This window comes from Zootoca vivipara, chromosome 14 (genome assembly GCF_965207765.1).
Source record: "Zootoca vivipara chromosome 14, rZooViv2.hap1.1, whole genome shotgun sequence".
NCBI classification, from domain to species: domain Eukaryota; kingdom Metazoa; phylum Chordata; class Lepidosauria; order Squamata; family Lacertidae; genus Zootoca; species Zootoca vivipara.
In genome coordinates this window covers 45,069,580-45,082,477 of record NC_142597.1, presented here as the reverse complement: position 1 = coordinate 45,082,477, position 12,898 = coordinate 45,069,580, and the positions used below count along the sequence as shown (strand labels likewise).

At 50.7% G+C, this 12,898-nt stretch overlaps 1 protein-coding gene across 14 annotated transcripts in view; it reads right to left on the bottom strand.

Annotated features, from left to right (window-relative positions):
• Nucleotides 1-12,898, bottom strand: part of MYO18A (myosin XVIIIA) — a 141,814-nt gene that overhangs the window by 50,568 nt on the left and 78,348 nt on the right. For all 14 annotated transcript variants that reach the window (XM_035139736.3, XM_035139745.3, XM_088657898.1 and 11 more), the window contains 6 exons: nt 11,183-11,324; nt 9,738-9,897; nt 8,191-8,377; nt 7,031-7,268; nt 901-1,010; nt 67-132 (listed from right to left, as the gene is read on the bottom strand). In XM_035139736.3, coding sequence (XP_034995627.2) covers nt 67-132; nt 901-1,010; nt 7,031-7,268; nt 8,191-8,377; nt 9,738-9,897; nt 11,183-11,324 — 903 coding nt within the window. The remainder of the gene's footprint in view (nt 1-66; nt 133-900; nt 1,011-7,030; nt 7,269-8,190; nt 8,378-9,737; nt 9,898-11,182; nt 11,325-12,898) is intronic.

The following is a 12,898-nucleotide window of genomic DNA, read 5'->3' as shown; positions in this document are numbered from 1 at the left end:
TTCCCCAGCCCCCCCCCCCAAGTGAGCAGAGAGGCCCCTCCCTGAAGGCGCACAGGTTGGTCTTACCCGGCTCAGACCCATGTGGAAGCTGCTCTTCTCCAGTTCCAGCGACTCCAGGAGCTCTTCCACAGCCTAGGAGGGGGGGGGGGAGAGAAAGGCGCATCAAGCACTAGCAACCACATTAGCAGAAGGCATGCTGGTAAGTGTAGCCAATAACTGGAGCCCAGCGATGACAGCCCAGCTGCAGAGTGCCAGCTTTCCATGCAGTTCAAGGGCAGCTCCAGGTGTGGCTGGCAGAGGCTGCTAACCAAAACCCAGTGGGGGGGGGCCTCTGCCAGTCAGTGTAGACAACACTGGTCTGGATAGCCTAACAGTCTGGTTTTATATAAGACAGCTTCCTCTTTTGGTTTTGTTCTTGTTTCCATTATGAATTTTGTGTTTTTATCGTCTATTTTTATGTTGTGAACTGTCCTGAGATCTACGGATGAAGGGCAGTATACAAATTTAATAAATAATACAAATTTTGTAAAAATTGTATGTTGCTTTTTTTAAAAAAAAACAACTGATTAAACGGGCAAAAAAATGGTTATAAGTTACAGACAGAGCAGTGGGAACATATGTGGACTAAGTAGTTTAAATTTACATTGCGTTATGATCTTAAAGGGAACTTTTCATAAAATGATGTTCCGTTGGGCATCTATTTGGAATGTACATATATTGGTGTTTCAACTGTTTGCTGGAAGGCAGCTTCCGACGTAGCTGCGCTGCTCCCCACCCTTAGGCAGGCAGTGCAGGACCCTGTTAGTGCCCAGAGAGTTCTGGGCCCGTTTCCTGACTGTCCATTGCAAATGCAGCCGCCCCCACCCACCCCCAACGTCTCGGCCTCAATAGCCTACGTACCCGCCTCTCGTCCGTGACGATGTAATTGCGCCCGTGCTTCTTGGTCAGGTGAGGGGCCAGGACGTCAAAGCGCCGCCGGAACTCCGCAAAGACCAGGTGGTCAGGATAGCCTGTGGCACAGAAGCAGAGGGCCATTAATGGAGCACGGCTGGAATTTGGAGAAGAGCACAGGGCGGGGGAAATGATACCAGAACGCAGGCTCATCCAGTGGAGCGGAATGTTTGAAGATCCAGGACTATACAAAATAAACGTCTCCCCGTAGTGCATTGTTAACCTACGGGACTCCCTCCCACAGGAGGCAGTGACGGCCACCAACTTGGATGGATTTAAAAGAAGATTAGAGAAATTCACAGAGGAGATAGCTATTATTGGCTTCCAGCAGTAGGAAGAAGCCAGATGCTCACAGACAGAGGACGAAGATGACAGTGACAGCTTGCTGTTTGCATCTAATACCTAGTAGATCTGGGGTGGCCAACAGGTCGATTGTTATCTACCTGTCAATCGCAGGATGTACCTGGTCGATCGCGGGACCCAGATCCCGCCCCCCCCCAGCAAGGAAAAAAATGTTCAACAACTATGGCTGAATCTCCCCCCCCCCCAAAAAAAAAGCTCAACAACTTCGGCTGATCCTCCCCCAAAAGAAGCTCAACAGCTCCAGTCAATCCAATGGGTAGATCACTGCCAGTTTATTTAGAGTGGGAGTGGACTGCAGTCTCTTGGAAGTTCGACACCCTTAAGGTAGACTGCTTCTGTACATAGAGGCCCCACTATATGAATTCATGGCTGTAGACTGTAGGTTAATCATACAAGTTTTAAAAGTACATACAGGTTTTAAAAATGTGTTTGTGTGTCACAGCCGGCATCATCTTAGAACACATCAATACATCTTTATTTATCCAGGTTTTATGGCCAATTGTTTTGTGAAGTTTTTATTTTGCTGGTTTTAACTACCGTCTGTAATATATTACTATTTTGTTCTGAATTTTCTCCTTGGGCTCCCTTTGGAGATATTTGCATGCCATCTACTGCCCAATTATAAGTTTCGTTTTTCAAGCACAAACATGAAAAGAAGCAACAGGAATTCTCTGCCAAAAGATTCTCTCGTGGCTTTTTCAAAGACTTTGATACATACCACCAGCTTCTTCTTTTTTTAAAAAAAAAGCATTAGGAATTAGAAATACAGGAAAGCCAACACTTTTTAAAAAATGGTTAAATGTTCTCGCCCTGCTAATAACCATATCAACAGGAAACAGCAACCCTCCCCATCTTTCATGAAGATGCACAAAAGGAACTACAACTTCAGCACAACGCAAGAAAACAAAGCCACAGGGGTTTTCTGCCGAAAACATTCTCCTGCGGCTTTTTGAAAAAAGACTTATCAAATATCTGAAGGGCTGTCACATGGAAGATGCAGAAAGCTTGTTTTCTGCTGCTCCAGAGGCAAGACCCGAACCGACGGGAGTCAAATTATCAATGGCTACTAGCCACGATGCCGATGCCCTGCCTCCGCAGCTAGAGGCAATGATGCTGCCAAATGCCAGTTGTTGGAGATCACGGGGGGAGAGGGCTCATGTGGGGGTTGACCCCAGGCATCTGGTTGGCCACTGTGAGAGGAGGAGGCTCCACTAGATGGGCCTGACCCAGAAGGTTCTTACCTTCTTAAAGGAGATTCCAACTGAAATGTAGGAGGAATTTCCCGATGGCAAGAGCCAACCAACGTGGAACGGGCTCCCTTGGAAAGTGATGGACTCTCCTTCACTGGAGGTGGTCATCTGTTCAGGAATTTTAAACTACCAGTATTCCTCCTGCACTGCATGGGGTTGGACTAGATGACCCCTGGCATTCCCCCCCAGCTCTACAATTCTATGATTCATTGGAGATTTTTGAACAGAGGTCAGAGGGCCACCTGTCTGGGATTTTCACGTTGTGATTTCTGCATTGTAGGTTGTACTAGGTGAGGTACCTTCCATCTCGACACTTCTATTATTCTAGTACACGCACGCACGCACGCACACACACACACACACACAGAGAGAGAGAGATGCATAGAGGAGAAAAGAGGCATCACCCAAACTCTTCTGCATTGCAGGGGGTGGAGTAGATAACCCTTGGAGTTCCCCTCCCAACTCCACAATTCCATGATTCTGTAGCTTTAGTAAATACACGGCAGCCTTACAGTGCAAACCAGAATGCACACCTCCACATTTAACAAGGATATATGTGCCTCTGACAACACCAAACGCCGAGGGTAAAGCACAAATGCACACCGACACGAGGGAAGGGACTAGGTGACCCAGCCTTTGCTTGCTAACTTCCCTGCAGCTCCCATTCAACCCAAAATCAGTAGACTGACGGAGGATTGGTCCGCCCCACGCTCAAATTCCAAATATGGCCATGAGGAGGGAGAGGAGGCTCCCCCTGGCATGGAAAAACTTGGCTGGCATGCGGAGATCGGCCAGGGAGTCATCTGAGACACAGAGCAGGAGAACGACCCACCCCTCCCCAAAGGCCTCGCTATAAGACGGCGCTCAGCGTGTCAATTGCCATCTTTGGTTGTGCAGCAGCTCTCTGGGATGGGGGGAGAAGCTTTAGCCCGCAAGGTGCGGGGCATTTGATGACACACAACCCCCCAGAACTGAGCCTTGCAGGAGGCAACGGTCCAGGGGTGCAGAGCTTATTTAGAAAGAGAACGACATTCGCAGGCGGCACCTCAGCAAACTTCTCATTTCGCAGTTAAGAGTCTAAACACTGGATTAGGACTTGGCTCTCCAGGGGAGATAAAAGCTTGAGTGTGCAAGAGAAACAGACGGTTCTCCAGAAGCGGGGAGGGAAGAGCAATGGGAAGCTGCTGCCTTACACTAGGCGAGACATGTTCATCTAAGCCCTGTATTGCCTACTCTGACCGGCAGTGGCTCTCTGGGGGAGCTCAGGCAGAGAGGGGGCTTCTCCATGACTTGTAGCCTGATCCTTTTATAAAGGCAGGGGGCCTTCTGGGTGCAAAGAATTTGCTGCCCCCCTAAGCTACGGACCAGGGGCGGCTGGTGCCCATTGGGACAGGTGGGGCGAGAGGCAGGGACAACTCATGCTAGTTTTGTCCCCATCCTCCCTGTTGACTTCTACAAGGGGCAACGCTGAGACTGGGGAGGAGGAAGCTGACAAGCAGTTCTATCTTCTGTGTTGGTTGTAAGGCAGATGGGTCTGGCTGAGGGTAGCCTAGGAGGGTTGAATGCCCCGGTTGCCTAAATGGATCAGCCTCCACTGCTACTTCGATTTGGCTTTTTTGGTGGTCCTGTCTCTGAGAATACGGGAGGCTGGATTAGATGCCCTTTGCCCTCTCTTCCTAGTCTCTGTCAGCACACAGTTGGTTGGCATTTGTCTGCCTCGGGAGGCAATGGAGGAGTGAAGTCAAACTGTCGGAAGGTTAGAGCACCTGCTGTGGCTGTAGAGGCCCATACAGGAGAGACATGTTCTGTTGCAGCTGGGGCAGAGGAAGATGCCCGGTTGTGCTGCTGCAAGTTTTAAAACTACAGTGGTACCTCAGTTTAAGAACAGCCCTGTTTACGAACTATTCAGTTTACGAACTCTGCAAAACCAGAAGTAGTGTCCTGGTTTGCGAACTTTACCTTGGTCTAAGAATGGAAGCCGAACGCTGGAAGGGCACCGGCGGCGGGAAGCCTCAGTTTAAGAACAGTTGCAGTTTAAGAATGGACTTCCGGAATGGATTAAGTTCGTAAACCAAGGTACTGCTGTATATTGTTTACTAGAGTCAAAGCTATGTGCAAAGATTCCTTCCCACCCCCCAAACAAATCTCCCTTCAACTCATGGTGGAGCGGGGGGTGAGTTATGGCTTAATCTCTCATTGCAGCAGACAGGCAGGAGCTACACTCCCGACTGGTAGAGGCTCTGCAGGGAGATTCTGCAACACGTCACTGACACAATAAAAGCATCAATAGTGGTGGGTGTGCATTCCGCATTCTGCTTTATTAGTAGCTCTGCAATGTTTTCCCCATGCTATTGGCATCTGGAGGGACGCTCACACAACTATTGTGCAACAGAAAGTAAGCCGGTGCGTTTTGGGCATTAAATGTTACAAGATTCCAGGAGGAAGGTACAGGGTGAGCGTGGATTGGCAAGGAAGCAGTATGGATGCCCCAAAACGCCTGCAGGCAAGAACACTACTGAAAGCGGGATAGTGGATAACTTCCCCGATACCATCTGAATACCATCCTGAGTGCTCCATTTTGAAAGACATCCAGAAGGACCCAGGGTTGCTGCTGTTATTGCTATGATGATGATTATGATCATATTAATGACCTGTCCTTCACTGTAAGGCCCCTGGGCAGGATACAGCATTAAAACACAGTACTGTATTAAAAACTATTACAAACAATTTACAATTATAAAGATAAGATGGGTCGTAAACCATACACCACAAGTGTCAAAAGTCAGGGTAAAGAGGTGTCTCTTCAGCAATTTCCAGAAGCTGCATAATGGTGTCAAGCCCCACAGCTGAGGAGCCACCACAGAAAAGGCCCTCTCCCCCCTCCAGGCCTCTGAGCATGATCTCAGCACCCGAGAGGGTCTGGAGCTGAAAGAATAAGCCCTACACATTCATTCCGTTTGCACCAGGCCCTCTGAGGAAAGCCTGCAATGGAAGCGAGGGGCTGCCCCATAGCTCCCTACCCCTCCTCCCCTGCACAGCGAGTCCCTCCTTGTTGAAAAGGGGTTCATCCACACTGCTTCCCCCCTCCTCCCGGCTCGGGACGCGCCACGTGCCCACCTGCACCCCCATCCCACCCCACCCGCAGGCAGAGGGAACTAGAATGGATTCAGCTTATTGACTGTATACGGATTGCAATTAAATTTATGGGCAGAGATAGCGATGTTGATTCTTCAGGTCTTAATTAATCATCAGCATCATCGACCAGAGCAGCAGAGCCCTCCCCCACCAGGCCATTGATCTTGGGCGCTGCACACAAACATTGATCTTGCTTCAGAGCACTAACAACCTGGTTTTGAAATAATAAACACCAATTCCCCCGCACATCTTTCGGAAGGCCGAGTACAGGAGGGCGCTTGTTCTGGGTTCTTCGCAAGGAGCAGGGGCAGAGGGGGATATGGACGGAAGCTGCCACTAGTGGTTTGAGGAGCAGGGAGGCAGGATGAATAGACTACTAGCCACAGTTCAGAGGTAAGGAAAGGTGTGTTTGTCAGGGCCACAGGTTTGCAAAAGCATTTCTTTTCCAGGTGCCAAAGAACAGTTCTGCTTCCCTGTACTCCTTGCAAATCACACATTTATTTGCATTGCCCTCACCTGCCCTCACGCAGTCAAATCTGATTGGCTATGGAGCATCATCCGGTTTACCACATGATCCCTGACTAATAAGAGGAAGAAACTGCAACAGCGGGGGTTGAATCACGTGGAAAAAGGAGACGATCCACAGATTTCCAAGTGCTTCTCAGGGGAGAACGCCAACTGAATGCTGGAAGTGGAGAACTTTCAGGTGTGTCCCAGGTATTCTCCTTCTGCCTTTCTAACCCACACAGGAGCATGTGGCCTACTGTGCCTTCAAATCTCCCCCAGTGCAAGGCACAGATGAAGGAACTGCCCTGCAGCCCCAGCAGGATGTGATTTCAGGGTATCCAGCCTCATGGCAGGGGGTGGAACTCACAAGAATTTCCACTTGTGCAATGGGTCTCCCCTTCTCCCCTGTATGCCCTGCACCCCTCCCCAAACAGCGCCAGAGAGTAGGGAAAACCTCTAGAAGAGACATGGCAGAGAGGAGAAAGGGGAAAATCCTGTGGCACAAGTAGAACCTAAGAACAAAAGCAGAGCCTGCTGGATCAGGCCACTGCCCCACCTAGCCCAGACAGTGGCCAGTCAGATGCCCCAATCAGAAACCCTTAAGCAGGATTTGAGCACAAGAGCCCTCTCCCTGTCTGCTGTTCAGAAGCATCGCTGCCTCTGACTATGGAGGCAGTGTATAGCCACCCCCTCCTCCTTGCCCTGATGGGATGCTCACTTCAGCACTCCGTTGGATACAACCCAGGGACTTCATTACAGGCGGGGGCAGAGTGACGCCTCTGGCTCCCACAACGCAACTGCTCCAAGGAGGGGGGGTTACCAACCTTGGCGGTACATCCGAAGGGCATCAAGGAGCCGGGAGCCCCGGATCTGGGCCCTCAGCAGGGGGATGTCCAGCTGCATGAGGCCGGCCTCGCAGTGCTCCCCATGCAGGTCCAGCTCGCTGGTGCTCACTCTCCGTGTGCACAGTCCTCTGGAGTCCCCGCTCCAGCTGTCCGCCTTGGGCAGGAAGCAGTGCACAAAGTGGAGCTTGGACTTCTTGAGGGTGTCGATCAGCGCATCCTGAAGGGCAGGGGTAAAGGGGGGGAGGAATTAGTTGAGGGCGTCTGGGATGGGATGGATCAGCCCTCTCTGCAGACCCCAGGATCCAGCTAAAGGGATCTGCAGAGGGCCGTAAGTGTGCTTGTATGTGCTCTGAGTAGCCTGATGTGGCAGATCAGGTGGCAATCATGCCAAACTCAGCCAACCACTAAGGGGGCAACGGCATCAGCTCTGCTGTGACAGGCCAGCTCCATCAGTCCTCCTCTCCCTCTACTGTCGCCCAGAAGCACCCATTCTAGCAAACTTCCTCCGTGGGAGAGATAGGAAGCAGGTGGTTCATTTTATCGGCTCTTGCCAAAAGCCCAGTTCCATCAGGCGCCTCCGGCCCCTGTACTGTGCCTCTTGGTCACTATAGGAACTACAGGTTAGAAATTGGTGCTTGAGTTTTCATTTTCATTTCCCTCACCCCTCCCTCTTTCCCCTTGTGCGTCATGCTTTTTAGACTGTAAGCCTGCAGGGGCAGGGACCCTCTTGTTTTACCGGGCTGCATGTAAGCTGCTCTGGGAGCCATTTTGGCTGATGAGCAGGATGCCAATGCTCTAAGTAAGTGAATAAATGACAACCACAAGTGTTTGCAAGGGCAGAGGAAAGGCCCTTTTGATCCTGCGCTAGGAAAGGGACATCTCCTCTGCCAATGCAGCTGCTGAGCCCCCTCCTAGGAACAGATGCTTCCATGGGACTGGGCTGCCTCAAAACAAGCAGGGGGTCAGATACTGAGGCAAGCAGGCCCTGCAGGGAAGAAGTGATCCCCGCCAACGTCTCCCGAAAAAGGCTCCTCTTCATTCTCTCAGTGTTATCAAAGCCAGCTCGGTACTGGGCCACACTCAAACTCCACATACAAAAAGGCACCTGCTCATCCACAGGGCCAGCTACGGGGACTCACCACTTGCAGCTTGATCTGGATGCAGACCGACTTCTTCTTCACGGCTGCCACGCCCGTGGTGAAGGTCTTCCGCATGCTTGTGGCCCTGCGCAAAGCCAGCTGAGAGCCTCCTTCCAGGCCAGCGATGGACCCGGACAGCACCATTCCTGTCCCAGCTCGGCCTGCGAAGAGGCTGCTGATTATTTTCCTGAGGAAAAGGGCAGGAGAGGGAATCAATACCATGGGCAGATGGAGGGGAGGATTGTAACAGCAGCGGCAGCTAGCGGCCCAACTCTCTTCAAGACCATTGGGATGAAGCTGCTTTGGGGGAGGGGACTCCTTCCAACCAGCAGAGGGAGCACTAGATCAGGCATCCCCAAACTTTGGCCCTCCAGATGTTTTGGACTACAGTTCCCATCTTCCCCGACCACTGGTCCTGTTAGCTAGGGATCATGGGAGTTGTAGGCCAAAACGTCTGGAGGGCGACAGTTTGGGGGTGCCTGCACTAGATAATCAGGGACACCCCTGCTTAAGGTTAGGAAAGGAAAGGGAAATAAGACCTGCCCTGGGGAAAGAGGGGGGAAAGAGTAGCTTGGGGCCAGCATCTTCATGAAGATACCAGTGTGGGGTTAAACACATACACAGACACGTGATGATGAATGAAACAAGCACTTCTTCTTACTGGGACAGACTCCCTACCTGAAACCCAGTCGCTGTCAGTCAGTGTGGACAATACTGAGCCAAACAGACCAAAGTAAACGATTCAGCAAAGGGCAGCTTCCTATACAGTGGTACCTCTGGATACGCACAACTCCGGTTGTGTATCCTTCAGGATACGAATGCAGCAAACCCAGAAGTATTTTTCTGAGTTTTGCCACACGTGCAGAAGCGGTCCCTCCGGTTGCTGAAACCTCGGGATCCAACCAGAGCTCCCGTCCGCAACCAGAGATACCACTGTATTCATCAGCATGACAGCACCTTGCTTTACTTTTAGGATTAGGCCAGAGCTCAGCAGCAGAGCCCCTGCACTGTAAGCGTATGGTCCCAGGTTCAATCCAAGGCATCTCCAGGTAGAGCTGGCAGAGAGCCCCACCTGAAATTCAGGGGAGCTGCTGCCTAAACCTAACCCCTAACCCCAACTCTAACTGGTCAGGACAATACTGAACTAGATGGATCAAGTGCACTTTCCTATGTTCCGAAGAGGCACAGGCATACAGCATCCTGCATCCCCTGTGGACAGGTGTGTTAAATAAAACGGGTTTGGCTTTTCCATAACTGCAACCCTTTCATACCTGATTTGGGGAGGAGAGAGAAAGCGCTAATGTCTCATAACAAATGTAACTGATATGTAGAAAAGACTTTACAAGCTGAAAAATGAGACAATGCACATACTTTTGTAAACCAAGACAATCTTTAATAAAAAACTATTATATATTTTTTAAGGGTGAGAGGAGGGAAGGAGGAAGGGAGAGGAGGTGTGAAACAGAGAGCAAAGGAGAGGGAGAGAGAGGGAAAGGGAGAGAGAGGGAAAGGGGGGGGGGAGAGAGGATAATGTGCTTGCAACTTACTTCTGAGACTCCTGCAGGAGAGTCAAAGTGTTCTGGGATGCAGGATTCTGCCTGACATAGTTCAGCCAGCCCGTGGTGTCATATTCCACCCAGTTGGTGCCATAGCTGTGCCCCAGGAAGAAGTGCCGTGGCCTACTGCTTCGGAGCAGCGGGTTGTGACCTGCAAAGAGAGAAGGCAAGGCACAAACTGTCAAGCAGACTGCTCCTCACTCACATCTGGCCTCTGCTTGGGTGTGCCCAAAATCAGACACTGCTGTAGGTCCAGGACTCAGAGAGGGCTCTACCCAATGCCCTGCACTAAATGTAGGCTTAAGGACGCCTGCTTCAGACTAGGTGGTGGTGGTTGTTTTTTTGTGGGTGCCCTCTGCATTATTATTAATTTATTACCCACCCTTCACCCTAAGGTCCCAGGGCAGGTTGACAACAATTTACAACATGGCATGGAAACCAGTTTTAAAACAAATTGCATGGCAATGTTGCAATAACAGGGCAGTAGCGGTGAATTTATACTGGGCCATCCACACATCATTCCTCTTTGTTAGTTGTTCTGCGAAGCCTCCCCAATGTGACAGCGTAATTGCTGCCTAGAGGGGCATTTGCACAACTGCGGAAGCATCAAAAGCAGACAATGAAAAACAAACCAGCACATTTGTGAATTTAAAGTTGCAGTATTTCAGCAGGAAGTTACAGGGCTGAAACAAAGCAGTATGTCCATCCCAAAGCTTAACAACTCTACAATTCTATGATTCACAGGAGCAAAGAGTATCATAAATGGGATGGCGTATAACTGCTTTGATACCAGCAGGAGCACAAATAATCATGAATGCACGATAAAAAGGGCACCTGGAGGGGTTCCCAAATAAAACAGGCAAATGGCCACAAGAAGCACTTTAAGTACCTAAGAAGAGCTTGCTGCGTCAGGCCCATGGGCCATCTAGCTCAGCATCCTCTTCTCACAGGAGCCAATCAGTTGTTCCAACAGGAAACCCACAAGCAGGGCCTGAGCACAAGAGCCCTCTCCCCTCCTGTGGTTTCCAGAAACTGGGAGCATGGCTGCCTCCAACTGTAGAGGCAGAGCAGAGCCATCCTGGCTAGCAGCCACTGAGAGCTTTCTCCTCCTCCATGAATTTGTCCCGTCCTCTTCTAAAGCAATCTAGGTTGGTGACCACTGTTGCCTCCTGGTAGAAGCACGTTCCATAGTTCAACTATGCAGTGCATTAAGAAGGACTTTGTTTTACCTGTCCTGAATCTTCCTACTTTTGAAAGGGGGGTGCTCATATGGAAGAAGGCATTTCCAGAGATAGCAGAATTTTATCCCTTTACAGCCCTTGTTTTAAATTATTTATCATAGAATTGTAGAGTTGGAAGGGACTCCGAGGGTCATCTAGTCCAATCCCCTGCGATGCAGGAATCACAAGCTAAGGCCAGCCTTCCTTGCACCTTACCTTTCTTGTCTCCATCTTGTGGGCCATAGTAGGTGAACAGCCGCTCCAGCAAAGTGTCCTCATTGCCTCCGGGCTGCAGCGACTCCTCCTCCAGCAACCACAGCAGGCCGCGGGCCTCGTCAGTCCGGGCCAGGGAGCGGACCTGCAGGTGGGAGCCGCCCAAGACCCCCCGCTGTGTTATTAGGGTCTGTAACCTCCACCAAGAAAGCTGGGTGTGGTGGGACAGGGAGGAAGGCAAGGGGGTGGGGGGGTGAGAGGAACATCTTGCCCGAGAGGGGCTGCCCCGTTCCTGGAGGCAGCACTGTGTACTGCTAGCCATGCACACACACACACACACACACACACACACACACACACACACACAGGGTGACCTCCTCCCACTGCGTAAGCTCCACACATCGCCACAAGCCTGCCTGGGAAAGCCCAGCCCTAGGAGCAATGAAGTGGTGAAAGCCAGGGGCAGGCGGGGGCAGCCTTGCGCTCGGCTCCAGCTTTAAAAACAAATACTTTGCCCAGGAAGAATCAATACTTAATACCAGAGACAGGAGAAACACACATTGTCTAGTAAAATGTTCCAGCACAAGACATTTACTCGGTAGAAATTCAATCTGGAGGCTTAAGCAGCAAAATTACTCCCCGCAACTCAGCGGGGAGCAATTGGAGGAGCAGCTGCTCTCAACACACACACACACACACACAGGCTTCAGTGCTGCAGCAGCTGCCACCCTTGGTACCCGAAGTTGCCAAACTCAGGAGAAAAGGGGAAGGGCTATAGCTTAGTGGGAGGGGGACCCTGCTTGGCATGCAGGATCCCAGGTTCAACCCGTGATGGGTGGGAATGTCCCCCTGCCTGAAACCCTGGAGAGACATAGTAGAGACTACTGAGCTAGAAGGACTGGTGGTCTGATTTAGCATAAGATAACTCTCCTGCCAACCTAGCAGTTCAAAAGTACGTCAAAGTGCAAGCAGATAAATAGGTACCACTCCGGTGGGAAGGTAAACGGCGTTTTCGTGCACTGCTCTGGTTCGCCAGAAGTGGCTTAGTCATGCTGGCCACATGACCCGGAAGCTGTACGCCAGCTCCCTCGGCCAATAAAGCGAGATGAGCACCGCAACCCCAGAGTCGTCCGCGACTGGACCTAATGGTCAGGGGTCCCTTTACCTAACTTCCTATGTTCATAAGAGGAGCCTGCTGGATCAGGCCAAAGGGGGACCACCTGGTCCAGCACCTTGTTCTCACAGTGGCCAGTCAGGTGCCTCAAAGGGCACTCTTCGCTCCTGTAGTTTCCAACAATTGGTATGCAGAAGCATTGCTGTCTCCATTCATGGAGGCAGAGCATAGCCATCCGACAAAGCTCCCTCCTCAGGTCGCTGGAGAGGGAGGGAGACCCTGCAGACATTGCTGAGCTACAAGTCCCATTGCATTGTCTATGCTTTATTGTTGTAAGCTGCTTTGACACCTACATGGTGAAAAGCGGGATACCAATTTCAAATACAGTGGTGCCTCGCTTAACGAATGCCCTACTTAACAAAATTTCCACTTAACGAAAGGATTTTTCGAGCGGAGGTTGCCTCGCTAGACGAATTCGTTTTATGAAAAAATCGTCTAGTGAATCGCGGTTTCCCATAGGAATGCATTGAAATTCAATTAATGCGTTCCTATGGGCAAAAAAAAAAGTCAAAAAATTTCCAATGCATTCCTATGGGATTCGCTAG